This window comes from Lactuca virosa, chromosome 9 (assembly GCF_052849685.1).
Source record: "Lactuca virosa cultivar CGN04683 chromosome 9, Lactuca_virosa_CGN04683_v6, whole genome shotgun sequence".
NCBI lineage: Eukaryota > Viridiplantae > Streptophyta > Magnoliopsida > Asterales > Asteraceae > Lactuca > Lactuca virosa.
In genome coordinates, this window is record NC_136434.1 from 66,559,343 (window position 1) to 66,576,750 (window position 17,408).

The 17,408-nt window shown below is 32.2% G+C and overlaps 2 protein-coding genes and 1 long non-coding RNA gene across 4 annotated transcripts; 1 reads left to right on the top strand and 2 right to left on the bottom strand.

Annotated features, from left to right (window-relative positions):
* Positions 1 to 548: 548 nt before the first annotated feature.
* On the bottom strand, positions 549 to 1,121 carry LOC145139333 (uncharacterized). The gene has a single exon (XM_079073194.1). It carries the CDS (start codon positions 1,119 to 1,121, stop codon positions 549 to 551), a length of 573 nt encoding a protein of 190 aa, XP_078929320.1.
* A 1,000-nt stretch (positions 1,122 to 2,121) lies between these two features.
* On the top strand, positions 2,122 to 3,717 carry LOC145137206 (peptidyl-prolyl cis-trans isomerase CYP19-3). The gene is made up of 2 exons (XM_079071345.1): positions 2,122 to 2,237; positions 3,075 to 3,717. Exon 2 carries the CDS (start codon positions 3,090 to 3,092, stop codon positions 3,627 to 3,629), a length of 540 nt encoding a protein of 179 aa, XP_078927471.1. The 5' UTR covers positions 2,122 to 2,237; positions 3,075 to 3,089; the 3' UTR covers positions 3,630 to 3,717.
* A 4,600-nt stretch (positions 3,718 to 8,317) lies between these two features.
* LOC145138149 (uncharacterized) lies at positions 8,318 to 9,790 on the bottom strand. 2 transcript variants are annotated; one of them, XR_013721344.1, is made up of 3 exons: positions 9,251 to 9,790; positions 8,867 to 8,994; positions 8,318 to 8,721 (listed from the first exon to the last, which is right to left on the bottom strand). It is a non-coding gene; the product is annotated as an uncharacterized LOC145138149 (long non-coding RNA). The 2 variants fall into 2 exon arrangements; XR_013721343.1 differs by lacking the exon at positions 8,318 to 8,721 and having other exon boundaries at positions 8,837 to 8,994.
* Positions 9,791 to 17,408: the final 7,618 nt, after the last annotated feature.

Genomic DNA, 17,408 nt, shown 5'->3' on the forward strand with positions numbered 1-17,408 from the left:
CTTTATACCTTCTGGAGCTTCCCAAAGAGATGAAGATTTCAGATCTACAAGCTTGAATCCCACACCAAAGCTTCCCAAAGAATCCTTTCTTCTTTCTTCAACACTAAGAACACACACAAACTTAAGCTCAACACACATAAGGGCTAGGGCTTGCAAAATCGACTCAAAGAGGGTGGAGGCTGAAAGGATGAGGGAAATGTGGTTATAAGAGGGATTATATAGGGCTCAACCCTAACAATTAGGGTTTTCAATGTCTGATGAGTACGCCCCGCATACATAGGCATACACCTCACGTACTAGGGCGCGCCTTAGTACGCTAAGCGTACACACTCCCATTCCTTCCAAATTACGATTTTACCATTAGGGCTTCTCATGACTACTTCCTTCTATTACGAGGACCAAAATGACATAAATTAAAATCATAAGGATGAATTTGAAAGTACCTGAATACCGGGGTGTTACAAGGTTTTATTTCCTTGTTGTTCTAATTTGTATGAAAGTTTCATTGTACACCTGTGACTGTGCCTAGGTTATAAAATGTTTTTATTTTATTGAGTTAATATAATTTCATAAATTTTTAGAAATAACTCTGATAATCCCATTAGATTAGATGATAGAAAGTTCGGGTCGTTACATATTCCATCCGTAAGGTAATACCTAAACTTATATTCATTTTCATTAAGTGTGAAAGGAGCATCCAATGCCTTTCCTAACAAAAGATCGTTGAATAATGGTGACTGATCAAGAATGTTGATGTTGTTGTTGGAACCCGCAACCCCAAAATAAGCATGCCAAATCCATAAATCTTTGGATGCAACAACAACAACCCCTAATACTAGCGAAGGCGCTCCATGATGACCACTTGCATACCGACCTTTCCATGCCACGAGACAATTTCTCCATTTCCAGTGTGTGCAATCAATGCTTCCAAGCATAATCGGAAAACCATGTCTTTCTTCATGTGCCACATATAGTTGTTGCATATCATTCAACGAAGGTTTCCGCAAATAAACGCCATCGAATGTTTCAACATCACCTCTTGTCAATCTATACAAACTTTGTCTTTCAGTTCTCTCAGACATTCTCATATAATAGTCAATAGAATTGAGCGACCCCCCCATTGCCACCAGCTTAACTGCCGCAACACATTTTCTGTAACCCTAAGAATCATCGCCCACCTCTAGCATTATATCTCATTTGGAAAAATTCATACCTAAACATATATCTACTAGTTAAAAAATATATATTTATTTAATCTAACAACTATATTTAAAAATTCATACCTAAACATATATTTAATAAATAAAAAATATACTTATTTTATCTAAAAGCTACATTTAAAATATATGAAAATTGAAAGAAACGATATATGCTTTCAAAGGCATTGATTATCCATACGAACACACTTTTTTCGCAACCGAAACATTCTTTTAAATCGCTTGGCTGATAGACACAATTTTTCCCAAAATAATCGTGAACTAGACATTCGTGTCCTTCTTTGCGATTTCTATTTAACACCGCACGTCTTGTTAGTAGAAAAGTTGGATCTGGTTGTAATAGCATGTCCCTGCAATACTCGTACATCGTATTGATGAAGCATCATCATCATCGTTAGACAAGTCGAACAGATCCATTTTTTTTGTAGCAATATTGAAATTTTATAAAATATAGAAAAAAAAAAAGAATGATGTGAATGAGTTTGAAGTAGAAGGTATGTATTTATAGGTAATAAAATTTAATTATTATTATTATTATTATTATTATTATTGAAAAAATGACCATTGATACGGTTAAAATCGGAGTCAACATCGAAATTTAATTGGATATTCCTTCTGTTGCTCACCGTTCTCGTTATAATGAGACTTACCCTAACGCCGGTCGGGGGCGGTTTGAGAGCATCAGAATGCCATTAAAGCGCCTCCACGTCGGCCAAAACACCCTTTAACGGACCCGTACCGAGTAGTCTAAGAAAACCGGACTATATTTGTCATGCGACAACCTAGTTTCTCAATTTTCATGCATTAAACTCAATTTGGTCAAAGTCTTATGTCTAAAGTCTAAACGTTGATTTAAAGAAGTACACGGGACAATATGAGAATAAATAAACTTATGGGGTTTTATTGTGAACTTACTCTCTTCCAGAAATTAAAAACCCTAACAAAACCCAAGGTTAAAATCAAAACCCCTCATCCCTTTCGAAGCTCACTGGCATTTCTCAATACCCTCGCGATACAAAGGTACTATCTTTCTTCCCTTTAACCCAGTTTTTGATTACCCAACATCTTGCTTCTGTTGATTTCGATTATGTACGAATTTCAATTTTAAGCACATATCGAAGATTTCACTTGCGAAGTAAGCTTGTGGAGCTCCATAATGGTGCAAAATTAAAGATTCATCTATCATTGCTGTTTCCTTTTGATGTTTTGTAGACATAACGAGAATAGCGTGATAAGATGAACTCTTTATCTCGATTAACCTCTGCTTGATCGTTCAAGGATGTTATCTTTGCTTTTTTGCGGGTGTTTAGATCTGAGTTTAAGCCGCTTAGGTTTTGGCATATATTCTTAGCTCCTTAGTGTTTGAATTTCGTATCTGTTTGGTAAAAAGGTTGATACTTGATAATTCGTATCTAAATTCACATGTATTAAACATATATATGTTACAAAGAGTAACAAATTTGCTGAGAACAAAAAATGGTTTTGATATAATTACATGTTTAAGGGTGTGTTGTATATGCGTTTTCAAAATAATTATATGCATCATTGAATACTTACAATAGAATATACATAGTTTCAAAACACAACTAACTTATTTAAACAAACCACAAAACCATGATGTTGAGCGTTTGATCAAAAATTTAATGGACAAGATTAAAATCAGTTACTAAGGGGTTACAGACGGTTATAAAAATCATGGCACCTTACATTGACTCAAGCAGATCTGACTTAATCAGCAACTATCAAATCAATCAGATCTGACTTAATCAGCAACTATCAAACAACCCCGAGGCAGATAGTAAGTTCATATAATTTGGTTATATACTTATGTTATAACCAAATCTTTCAAATTTGCAGATTCGGATACAAAAAATGACCAATCCAAAGGTTTTCTTTGACATACTGATCGGCAAAGCGAAAGCCGGACGGATCGTAATGGAACTATTTGCTGATGTCACTCCAAAAACCGCCGAAAACTTTCGCGCGCTCTGCACGGGTGAAAGAGGACTCGGAGCTTCTGGGAAGGCATTGCACTACAAAGGCTCAGCCTTCCATAGAATCATCCCAAATTTCATGTGTCAAGGTGGGGATTTCACTAGAGGTAATGGAACTGGAGGAGAATCAATCTATGGTGCAAAGTTTGCAGATGAGAACTTCAAGATCAAGCATACGGGTCCCGGGGTGCTCTCGATGGCGAATGCGGGACCCAATACTAATGGGTCTCAGTTTTTTATTTGTACTGATAAAACTTCGTGGCTTGATGGGAAACATGTGGTGTTTGGGAAGGTGGTTGATGGGTATAGTGTTGTGAAAGAGATGGAGAAAGTTGGATCGGATGGTGGTACGACTTCTGCTAAAGTTGTTATTGAAGATTGTGGTGAGGTTAAGGAGAACTCTGAAAAGAAAAATTAGTTTTTTTATTTTATTTGGTAGTTGTTCAAACTTTGCATCTTTTGTAGCTTATTACAACCTGCAAATGGATCTTTTTTTCTTTTTATCATTTTAAACTTTTAATTGCATGTTTGTGAAACACGAATAAAAAAGGATATAATTTCTCAAGCATCAGGTTGTATTCCTTTTTCTGATGCATTTCATAGAACACCATATGTGCATGACCAAGGTTGAACCAGATGTTTCACAAAACCCCTGAAGAGGCACACTCTCATCTGATTGGAGTTTTTTTTTTACCCAAATCTGGATTAATTTGTAATCATGTATTATTTCAAGCCCTGAATGGTCAGATTTGCCCCTGTAGAAGGTTGATCTCAATTGTTTAATGATTTCTCGTGAAAGCATTGGTGAATGAAATTCCTTTATTTTGTTCATATGATAACCAAACTTTTTATTTCCAAATTATGTATCAAATCAAAAGGATATTTGTGCTGAAACTTTTATTTCCATGAGATGAACAAAAAAGAACAACTTCCATAGTTCCATCGGATTTAACCTCGTGTTGAAGATCTTTCATGTAATCAAAACCAATTTACATTCACTCAAGTGACCAATGTTTTGGAATTTGGACAGATTTGCCCTTGAACAGTGAAAATACAGTTAAATGTTGACTCTCAACTTTATTTTGGTTCGCTCCCTTACCTGCAATTTTTAGAAACCTATAGACAAACCGTAACAAAAATGTAAAACTTAGACTAAAATGCAGATAGATATAATCAATTAATATATAAACCTCATAGACCAATAAAGGATATTTAATTTGTCATAAATAAATGAAAACGACATACCATGAAGTCATAAACAGCACGTTGGTCAAACGATTTGTCACAGTACGGTTCATGCACTCAACTTCCGCAGCTTCTGGAATCTTCGTACTTTGAAACCAAAAAGGTTTATTGTCTGTAATGGTCAAACTTACAACATATACCATCTATGGTAACCGTGTCATGTGTGTCCAAAAAAAATTGTTTTATTTATCTAGAAAATAATTACAATATTATCATATCCTTCTATATACTTTTACTTTATTGTCTAGAAATTAGATGGTTTTGTATACTATTCAATAAGGCTTCATGTCGTAAATAATCAATAATTATCGAAGAGAAATGTATTTTCTTGACTAAAATCTTTTTATTCACTTGCCCACCTATTTTAAGCCGGTCGTTGATGGTAGTTTTATGTTTTGCATCAATTGCTTTAATTTTGTTCGGATTAATTGCCAAATTATATGTGAATTGTATTTTTTTTGTAGTTTATCTATGAACATTTTTATTTTGTGGATGAGTTTTTAGTTGATTAGCAATTGTTAGGTTTGATGGTTAAGGCCTTTCTTTCTTTAGTTTTCAGTTTTAAATCGACAAAGTGTACCAAATGGATGGTTAAAGAGAACCAACAGTTCAAATACACTACCGGAAGACATGACTGGAGCTTGTAAGTAATTTTGGAGGGAAAAGGGAGGAACCTTTATTTCCGATGGAGTTTGCATATAACAGTAGTTATCACTTGAGTATCAGAATGCCACCATACGAAGCATTGTATGAAAGAAAATGTAGAACTCCTCTGTATTGGTTAGAAGGTGGAGAAAAGAAACTCATATGCTGTAACATCAAGTTCCACGTATATACTTCTTTTGTTATGACTTTTCAAGCTCAAGGATGGATTTTTGTTGGCCACGACGTGATCATGAGAGTGTCACGACGTGGCGATGTCCGATGAAATCGCGCATCTCATTTGAGTGTCACGACGTGACAATATATTGGTCATGACGTGACAGCCTCCTGCATGCAAAATCCTAAATTTTTCGGCCTAAAGCCCTATTTAAGGGAAGTGAGGGCTATGGTTTGCAACCCTCAGCCTCCATCACCTCCCTTTCACCCTAAAAAAACCCTAGCCTCCATTGAGTCCTTTTTGAAGCTTCAGATTTTTTGTGACCTTGAAGGAGAAGAAGAAGGTGTTCTTAAGCATTGATTCAACAAGAAAACATCCCCATCATCTTGTTGCACACCTCATGGACCTTTGTAAGTCCCCAAGTTGCTATCTTTTGTGTTCAAACCTTTTAGATCTAGGATTAGAGACATGTTCTTCATGTTCATGTTGGTTTGGATGAGTGGATTCCATAAAGTTAGCAACTTTATGGATCATTGAGGTCCCTTGGGGGTTATATGTTCCCGATCTAGAGTTATATTGTGTTTTTAGTCTCATGCACAAGTTTGAGTTTATTTCTTCCATGTTTTTGACCTAGATTGGAAGAGAAACGCATTGGACATGCATGTCCATAAAGCACCGATTTTTATGATGCATTAGGTATATGAATGCCTTCTGGATAGTATGGATGAGTGGCCTTAGTGATTAAGAACTTAATGCATTAAGAAGGCCAAATCAGTTCCCATGACATGAAGGATTGGCCTTCACGACGTGACAAAAGGCAGTCTCAACGACTGTTTTGTCTTGAGGTCACCACGATGTGGCAGAAGCTTGGCCACGGCGTGGCGACAGGCCATGAGACTTTTGACTGTTGACTTTGACTTTGACCGTTGACTTTTTGAACATGTTTGACTTTAGGTCAAGGTCAATTTGAGGGTTTTGGATTGTAGTTTAAGGATTGGTTCCTAATTGTTGTATAAGTGAGTTGTAATACCAGTCTTTGGGATTTACGAGAGCTGTGTTGTTATCTGCTAGACTACAATGTGAGTTTTCTAACTATACATTGTACTGCTATATGTATCCTTATGTGTAGGATGTTGGTATGTTGTAGTGATATGTTAGATTGATAGATCTGTTATGATCACCTGTGATTTGTTGGTTATTGTTTATCTGTTTGCATATCATATTATGGTTGGTTGGGTTAAGGCTGTCCTGCTTTATGCTGTAGGCCAAGATACCTAGGCGGTCAATGTACTGTAAGCCTTGCGAGGCGGTGCTGTCAAACTGTAGGTCCAAGGGAGCGGTCCAGCTACTGTAGGCCTTGTGAGGTAGGCCAATAGATTGTAGGCTCGATAGAGCAGTCCAGGCATCCTGTAGGCCTTGTGAGGAGGTCCAACTAGACTATCGGCTCATGTGTGCATGCATTGTATGTGTATTGTTGTGTGGGGTATTTTGGGGGAACTTACTAAGCTTTGGCTTACAGCTGTGGATTAATTTTTTTTTAGGCACTTCAGATGATCAAGGCAAAGCGAAGGCGTGATCGTACACATCCTCCTGCTGATGTTTGTTTGAGAGATGATCTTGATACTCTGATTTTTATGGTTTTGTTTTGAAACAATGGTTGATTACTTTATGGGTTTATGAAAATGTCTTTTGAAATATAAAATTTTTTACTATAATTTTTGGGATGTTACATGTACCCAAAAATTTAAGTGTGACAAACAAGAAGATTAAAATGACTCAAGCCAAGATAGAAATGGAAGTTCTTTGAAACCGAAGAAAATACCATTTTATAACATGCAAGTTGAAATTTGGTAATGCTAAAAGTGTCAATGGGAAAAAACAGGATAATAAAATTTGGCAAGAAAGGAAAGTTGAGTCCAAGATATGTTGGACTATTTAAAATATTACAGAGAGTAGGTTTACCAGCCTTTAAACTTGATCTACCCCGAAACTTGAAGGATTACATGATTCTTTTCACATAGTTTACTTTGAAGTGTAAAATGTTTGACTTCCCGATATCCAAATTAAATGTTTAATATATCAAAAGAAAGGTCTTGGTACGTACTACACAATGAAAAAGAAGTCAGTTCAAACAGAATTCATATAAAGAAGTTATGACCGATCGATGTAGATGAAAACATGTAACAAAATTATACTATAAATCAGATGACACACAATCAAAATACAAGGCGCATGAGGTCGTCTTAGATGTCGAGGTTTGAAATAAATCATGTCGGCCAAATAAGTTATATTTAAAATTAATTAACCATAAGATAAGTAATTTTTAAATTAATTAATTATAATAATAGTTAAAAAAAATAACATTAAATCAAGAGTTATATTTAATTTTAGCTATAGGTAAGCCGTAAATAGAAGTCACTATATAAAATGTGATTCATATATATATATATATATATATATATATATATATATATATATATATATATATATATATATATATATATATATATATATATATATATATATATATATATACACACGTTTAGGTTATTGTATTGTATTTAATTATTGTGTAAATGTAAGAATGATTGTGGACCAATCATTTTAGTTATTTTAAGAAAGCCATTTATTAATTTTATTAAATTAAAAAAATATAATAATAACATTTAATTTAAAAGAATGGTAAAATTGTACATTTCTTTTACTTTTAGATTAGGAAACACAAATTTAAAAAAGGGGAATTTTCGGATTTTAAGGGATTTTTTATTATATTAATTTTGAATTTCAATATTTTTAATTAATTTAATTTTAATTCTGTTAGAATTTTGTTTTGGTAGAATGATATTGTATGAGATTGTTTTGTCAGAATGTTATTCTATTAGAATATTATGAAAGAATAATAAAATTCTTGAATTGAATAATAACAACATTTTAATATATTCATACACATCTGAACTTAAATATTAATTCGTAAATATTCTTAATATTACTATACATTTTCTAACAGAATATCATCAAAATGAATAAAAATGTTAAGAATAGCTTTCTCAAATATACAATAATTAAAAAAAGTACACTTAATCTTCTTCAATGGTCCAAATAATCGACTTGTTTACAACTATTCTTATGAAAGTGTGATATATTATTATAAGAATGTAACTTGTTATTGAACTCGATTCTAAGTATTTCTCTTGTATGCTCAATCTTTGGTTCCTTCTTCAAACCATTATGAAAGAATAACAAATGCAAGCAAGTACATTTTCCTTAAAAATTATCATAAACTTCTATTCTTTCAGAATTTTATAATCTCATAAAATAATATTGTATGTCCTCATTCTGAAAAAATTTGCATGTTTGAAATAACATTCATTGGAAATAAAAAAAAATGTTCATTACTCTTCGAGAAAATCAAAAATTATAAATCCTGAAAGCTTCTTAATGTGTCCTGCAACAACAACAATTAACACCGTTATCAAGTTTATTGGCAATGAACCTTCCTGTATCAGAAAACTCATATGAAGCGAAATAAATTGTAGAAATATTATGAAAATGGAGACTCATTTGTAAACAACATGCTTTGAAATAATTACCAACACAAGAACCACATATCAGAAAAATATACTTTGGAGCCGGTGCGATCAATCTTTATTTCTTTCCAGCTGTTCGACTGTGGATTCGAGGGTTTCTTGTAGGCTGAGCTTTTCGTCGAGCACTTGGTCTACATGATCAAAGAAAGCGATTACATATAATCCTTCATATATGTCTTTGATGCTATAGAATTTCCTACATCATCATGCTTATCTGTGAACAATTTAGCATTTCTTGATTGTATTTGTAAGAAAGCTAACTGCTCTTTAACATCATTGGATTCAATTTGTGCAAAGGGATAACATATAAAAGTGTTGAGAATTCTCGATTGAGATCATGAAAATGGTTAGAAACCGAATGAGTCTGAAGCAAAAGCTATAACTTACCAGATTGAGAACTATAGTCAAGCATAATTTTCGACCCGTTAAGCAGAAGGTAAAGCTCCTTGAAGAACAAAATCACCATTGAAGGCAAATCGAAGGTTGAATCCCGAACAAAATCCAACAAAACAATGAACAATTCTATCTTCCACAGCAAAGATTAAGAATTTGTTTTCTGAAACGGTGGGCGTTTGCCGGAGAATCAAGAGATGAGGTCCGATAAGATGGCGGCTCAATGATTCAATAAGGTAAAAACATCGTTTTCTAAATCCACCGGCGTTAAGCAAGCTTCTAACGTCGGAGACCTGCTCCGACATAAGCATGAAAATATAGCAGCCGATGCCATCGCTTTAAGCAAAGGAAAAAATGGTTCTCTGTAAACAGTTTCGTGATTATTTATTTGATTTCTTGGTGGGTTTGGTTGAATTTGGTGACAGGATTGGGCGCAGGGTGGAGGCAAGTCATAATCGACATGGATATATGTCTCAATCCACGGGTGTTTAGGGAAAAGGAGGAGCAAGGGTGGCTTTTGTGGTAGAGGGTGGTACAAATTTTATGGTAATAGATCCTTGTTTCAAGGGATTTCTATGTATATCTAGCATTTATTTTTAGATTAATATATTATGATAATATAAAGTTACCAAAATACCCTTAAACAATTTATTAATTAATTATTATTTTTTTTTTTCAAAATTTGATTGATCCACGATGAATCCTACATTCACACAATAGATAGTTAGAATACATGGACCTAGCTCTCTCTCTCTCTCTCTATATATATATATATATATATATATATATATATATATATATATATATATATATATATATATATATATATAGAGAGAGAGAGAGAGAGAGAGATGAGAGTTCAATTGAGAAAAAAAAAGGTTGAGAATGAGGGAATCATTCTCAGCCACACATTTATTTTGCCGCAAAACACTTAGACGTACCCACGGAAATGGATAACGGATATATATGTGTTTTCCAACCAAACATGTTTCCTTAAACTATGCTAATCATTACCTTAATATACACAAAAACATACTCTTTTTTTGTTTTTTTGATTTTTAGAAAGCCATTTTTATCGAAAAATTATTTTAAATATATCAAAATTCATAATTTTTCATTCTCTGTAAATAGACATCCATATTGATATAGTTTTAAGATAAAATAAAAAAATTTATTTTTTTTAGAGTTTCAGCTCTCGTTATTCATAAGTGAATAAAAATCTGATCAGATTTTTATTACAGTACATTCGTTATTCACATATGAATAAAATGTATGTTTTTTTTTATAGTTTAAGTATCGTTCATATATGAATATATGACACGTAATAAAGTTTTATTATTTAAAATATATTTTTTACATAATCTTTCGTCATATATTATATTTATATATGAATAAAACGTGTATTAGTTGTCGTCATATTTTATATTCATATATGAATAAAACATTTATTATATTTTTGTTACAGTTAATTTGTTATTCATATATGAATAAGTAGTATAAATGATATTTAAATTGTAAAAAAAATTAATTATATATTTTTATTCATAAGTGAATAACGAATGTACTGTAGCAAAAATCTGATGCATTTTTATTCACTTATGAATAACGATAACTGAAAATATAAAAAAAAAATTATTTTATCTAAAAAGTATATCAATATGGATGTCTATTTGTAGATAATAAAAAATCATGAATTTTGGTAAAGTTAGAATCATTTTTCGATAAAAATAACTTCTTAAAAATTAAAAAAATGAAAAAAAACTATGTTTTTGTATATATTAAGGTAATGATTAGCATAGTTTAAGGAACATGTTTTGTTGGAAACACATGTGTATTCCTTATCCATTTATGCTGGTACAACGAAGACTTTTGCGGCAAAAATAAATGAGTGGCTGAGAATGATTTTTCCATTCTCAACCTTTTTTATTTTCTCAATTGAACTTACCTATATATATATATATATATATATATATATATATATATATATATATATATATATATATATAGGGTTAGGTTCTATGGAAAACAAAAAACCCTACAAATCATAAAAATGCAAAAAAAAAATACTTAGAGATCACAAAACTTTTTTTTGACTTTATATATGAAAAAATCGCACCTTTTTATGAAAAATTCGATGAAAATTTTTTTGAAAAAAAACCAAAAAAAAAAAGTTGAATTTTAAATTTTTTTTTTCAGCGAAAGTTTTAAAATAGTTGCGATTTTTATATATAAAAAGTCAAAAAAAAAAAGTTTTGTGATCTCTAAGTATTTTTTTTATGCATTTTTATGATTATTAGGGTTTTTTTTTGTTTTCCATATAACATATATATATATATATATATATATATATATATATATATATATATATATATATATATATATAATATCCATTACATTAATTTAATATCAAAATGATTGTTTTTATTTAATAAATAACATAATAATTTTCAACCATATATTAATAAAATTTTAATAAGCATACAAGCATTTTCCTATTTAATACTACCTCCGTCCCATATTTGTTGTCTATTTTTGAATTTTGAAGTCTGTATTTTTCAATTTTAACATTAAATATATATATATATATATATATATATATATATATATATATATATATATATATATATATATATATATATATAATATCCATTACATTAATTTAATATCAAAATGATTGTTTTTATTTAATAAATAACATAATAATTTTCAACCATATATTAATAAAATTTTAATAAGCATACAAGCATTTTCCTATTTAATACTACCTCCGTCCCATATTTATTGTCTATTTTTGAATTTTGAAGTCTGTATTTTTCAATTTTAATATTAAATATTTTTATTTGTGTTATAAATTACTTGATGAAACTTATAACAATTAAAGGACATTTAAAACACAATCCATTTATTTATTTTTTATCAACCACAATATATTTAAAAAAAATATATTTAAGGTCAAAATTAAAGAATAAAAATTTCAAAAGTTAAAATTAGACAATAAATATAAGACGGAAGGGAATATAATGATTACCTTGTAGCGCCAAAAGAATTCATATCATGTAGATAGAATTACCCTTCTGCATCTTGGTCATAATAACCGAGTGGCGGCAAAGAATTCATATCATGTACATAGAATTACACTTCTGCATCATGGTCATAATCACCCAGTAACGAAATATCATAGGTAGCACACATAAATTTACAGGGCAGCACATCGAAAAAATTGCAATACACCAAAAATATTCTCAAAAATTTCCAGTACGCCTAAAAATTTAAGAGGTACCACGAGCTACCCCAGACACCTACATAGATTCTTCCTGTAATCACCTTTAAAGTTGTGGTAAATATGTCAATGACGGGAAACATGTATTTTATGAAGGGTTTTTATGGTCATTGCACATTGGAGGCTTAATAATTTATCTAGCAAGTGGTTTTAATAATGACGAAAACATAATACAAATGGCGATAAAAACATCAAGACATATTAATAAATAGACACGACCAAAAGAAAAAACCGACTATTCACTCTTATGTCATTGTCCCACATAAAAGGAAGATGATATTTCACTTATGATGTGGATTCATCCATTTAATTAAAATAAGGCATTTTAACTTTTATATCTTTTTAATTAAAGAGAGAATCATAATACAAATATAAAAGTAAACACCTAATTTTAAATGGATAAATCAAACACAAATAAAAATATCACCTTTCCATATAAAAACCAAACTTAACCCACAAACTACAACGGCAAAATCATTTCTTCAATCCCATGCGTTTTTCTAACATTAAGAATACTCGCACGCCTCTTCGAATACATGCATAAAATCCTCATTATAAATAATTAATACTAGTATTTCGTCACCTCACACATAGAAGTGGAGAACACATTTACAAAGTGGAGGACAAAATCATCAAATAAAGTTTGGTTCCAAACAATCATGTACGGATGAGACAAACAAAAGTAAGGTTTGAAAGTGTATCTTGATTCACACAATAGACAAATGCCAATTATTTGAAAAATTATAATAATAAAAAGTAAAACCAATAAAAACCATATATATATATATATATATATATATATATATATATATATACACACACACGACTAAAAGCGTAACTTTAAAATATAGTAAATGATAAAAATCGCAACTTATAAAATATCAATAATTTAATTTTAAAGTTACGAGGATTAAAAACTAAGGATGTCAACAAGTGTCGTGAGATCCCGATCTTCTATGGGGGTATTTGTTTAAAAAATCGGAGACGGGGGCAACGATAACCCCCGTCTTAATTTTTTTTTGGGCCGAGGCGAGGGGGGGGGGGAAGGGGTGGGTAGTCCGTTATAGTTTGTTTACTATGAACTTCTACACAACCAATTGTAATATATATATGTGGAGTTTCATATTAACTTTTCAAAAAAGCCCTATTGAAAAGATAAGACTCCAACATGCATAACCACTTATAATCACTCCTATTAACCACCCAAAGCGAAATAACATGCTTTTCAGATGACCGAGATTAAGTCATGTAACGATGCCAATATCGTGATAGGTACTTCCTTAATAAATTCAATTCACGCATTGTTTCCTTTCGATTCAGGATCTACTTATTCTTATGTGTCGAATTGAGTTTGGTAGTAAATTAAAAACCCCATTGTGTGCATTAAAAGTAGGAATGTAATTGAAATATTGGATGATAAGTTTGTAGTAGTAAGCAAAGAATGCCCAAGTGTTACCATTGAATGTTATGAAGTTAATCTCCAAGTTAATCTTATTCCCATGAAACTTGGTGGATTTGATGTCATCCTCGATATGGATTGATTATCAAAATATGAAGCTGAAGTTATTTGTGGAAAGAAAATGGTGAAAGTGAAATTTCCTAAAAGTGATCCAAATTTCATTTATGGAGACAAGAGGATAGGTGGGAATTAGTATTATTAATGTGATGAAATATAGGAAATGTTTGAAGAATGGTTGGCAATCTTATTTAGCATACATGGTGGATACAGTTAAGGATAAGAAGACCATAGAAGATATTGAGGTTGTGAAAAAATTACCTTAAGATTTTCACGATGATTTACCAGGACTTACATTAGACCGTCTAGTGGAATTTCTTATAGATTTGGTACGGGAAACTGCACCACTTTGTAAGGCACCATATCAGTTAGCACCCATATAATTGATAAAGCTAATGACTCAACTTCAAGAGGTACTAGAAATAGGCTTTATGAGGTCGAGCGCCTCACCTTTGGGAGCTCCGGTTTTGTTTGTAAAGAATAATGATGGATCAATGAGGACTTGTATTGATTACTGCAATCTTAACAAAGAGACCATAAAAGTCGATATATAAATCATCATATTCATCAACAAACAATGAATATCTTATTGTTAAATTATTAATAACAAAATTGTAACATCCCCACAATGAATATCTTATTGTTAAATTATTAATAACAAAATTGTAACATCCCCATCTGGAAAATATCACAATATTGTCTGCTTTCGGGCACTCGACATGAGAACTTCCCAGGGGGTCACCCATCCCGGTACTACTCTCGCCGACATACTTAACTGTAGAGTTCTTATAAGACCTGCTGCCCCCAGGTCTATAAAATTCGTTGTGACAGGGAAGGTATCAACATCCCTCATAAGGAATGTTTAGCTCTCCTTCCGACCCGATGTGGGATCAGGTGAAACCCACCTTCACCACTACAATGTCCCCGTCGAACACAACTTGTAACATCCTGATTATCAATCAAAAAATTTCATTTTTAAAACATAAATAGAATAACTCCAGAAGCTCATTTTCATTAAAATATCAGAGGCTTACATTCATTAAACATGAAAAAGAGTTTAACAAAAGTCTAAAACAAAATTATTTATTCATTGTGAGTACAATCACACTGGAGCCTTCTTCCAATCAGATTAGCAACCTGAAAAACATTTAATCAACAACTTTAAACCAATGGTTAATGAGTCCCCCAAAATACCACATACCATAATATACATACAATGCATAAAAAAAATGGCCTTCAACACAAAGATAGTTTTCCCCTCTGGACTTCAACATAAAGTTGGTATGGCCGAGTATCTTGTCCTTCAGCACAAAGCTGGATTGCCCTCAACTCACAACATGATATGTCGACATATATAACAGACAAAAAAGCAACAATTTAACACAACAAGCAACTGACTAAACTAGTCCACTTTCCTAACAACATTCTACATTATATCAACATCCCAACATACATAGGATACATACTACAATATATAGTGCATGTTTGGCAAAACTAGCTGGTAATGGGTAGATGGTTGATGATAGTGTTTTGTTAAACGCTACGTAAGTGTTCTCCCAAACACTCTATGCCAAACATGTGATTGTTGTCCCAAACGCTCTATGCCAAACATGCCAAACGCTCACTTGAACAATCCCAAAGCAGCTAAGTAGGTTGGTTTGTAGACGGATCAACCAACACGTAACAACCTATAATATAATATTCGGGTTACTGACATTTTGAGCATAACAGGTAACTATTTATATCCTTCACTAATCCCAAACTATACTTTCATGACTATGAAATAAGGATCAACCAGTCAAGACAGTCGGGAGACAGGACCATTTAGGCATATAGCTTTACTGAAATCCAATAACCACACCAACGTATTTATACTAGACACCTCACCCGTAAGTAGACCAATCAATACATTTAACTGGAATCAGTGACTAATCTAGCACTTATGGGTTTATAACAACGACTAAGGGTATAATTAGTTATAGATAGAAGTAAGTGTAACTTACTTGATCTAACGGAGTCCTAATGGCCACGAGCAGAACTTCAACGCCTTCTTTCTTATATCCTTCCAAAACTTCCAGAGTTTCGCTAACCAAGCTACAGAATGAGAAGTCGTATCACGAGGGACTGAAATGCTTGAGGGTGAGCCTCTTTTTATAGGGGTGATTTTTCAAAAGTGCGTCATGCTTCTTTTCGGGGCGAGTCGTGCCCTGCAGTCTGTCGGGTTTGTTATTTTGTACACGCTACCTCGGTTATCATGTACGCAATCTTGACTGCAGATGGCTGGTGCATTAAATGAGGCGCATCGTGATTTTAAAGGCGCCCCGTGCTTTTGATAGACGCTGAACAATTCTGGAATTTGTCAGAACTTCGAAAAATCGTAACTTTCTCATACAAAATCCGTTTTCGACGTTATTTATATCCACGTGTTCATATTGATGTTTACTACAAATTTCACGTTAAACACATTTGGCTAAAAAGAAATATGTTGTTCACTTTCATTTTTTTATATAATGATCTTTAATATCCTTTGTTTTTTGTTTATTTGTGATTATGTGTGTGTGTGTTTATAGATTCAAATTGTAATAGGGCCTTAGTTTTTTATTTCAAGGCTAAATTTCTGATTTCCAGTTTAATGTTACATGTTCAGTTCGCGGAGACAATTATGAAGAATATCTACAATCCAAGCAATCATGGGTTTGTCATCTCTATACAATTCCATATGTTTTATTTTAATGCGTTTCTTTGGTTTTAAATCTAATTACCAATAGAGACTTTAATTTGTTGGATTTGTAAGTCCAGAACTGATAGTAAGAGTTTGATGTGATAATTCCAAAGTCGTGAACAATGTGATACTTGTGTCTTAAGGACTAAAACTCTATGGGTAATTGATTCAATTTTGGGAGTGTTATTTCTATTTAATTGGTTGTATGGGAATCTAGAATGTATATATGTAGGTTGCTAATGTTGGTGATTTTAGTGTCACCATGTCATTTTATGTAACTGGAATTAATATGTGAGCTAAGGGGCTTGTATTCTAATATATGTATGGGCAATTTGGCTTACAATTTCTGTGGCTAGAATCGTAAGTGTCCACTTGGATTATCCTAGGCTGAATTTCTTGCAACCTAGGCATATGGTTGAAATATCAGTTCGGAAAGTGTTCTCACGATCCAAGTTGGTATCCAGATCTCCACTACTCGGACCCTTCAGGTAAACAAAGATCATTAAGCAGGAAATAGAAGGATCCAAAGATGATAGTTTTGTTTCATATTTAGGAAAACAAACACTTATTTCATGGTATAAGAAATAAAGTTAGTAAGTAATGATGGAATGTAAAAATAGTTACCATTTTACTG

Bases quoted from the DNA above. Each gene is read 5' to 3' on its own strand.
- LOC145139333 (XM_079073194.1), bottom strand. From the start codon at position 1,121: ATGGGGGGGTCGCTCAATTCTATTGACTATTATATGAGAATGTCTGAG.
- LOC145137206 (XM_079071345.1), top strand. From the start codon at position 3,090: ATGACCAATCCAAAGGTTTTCTTTGACATACTGATCGGCAAAGCGAAA.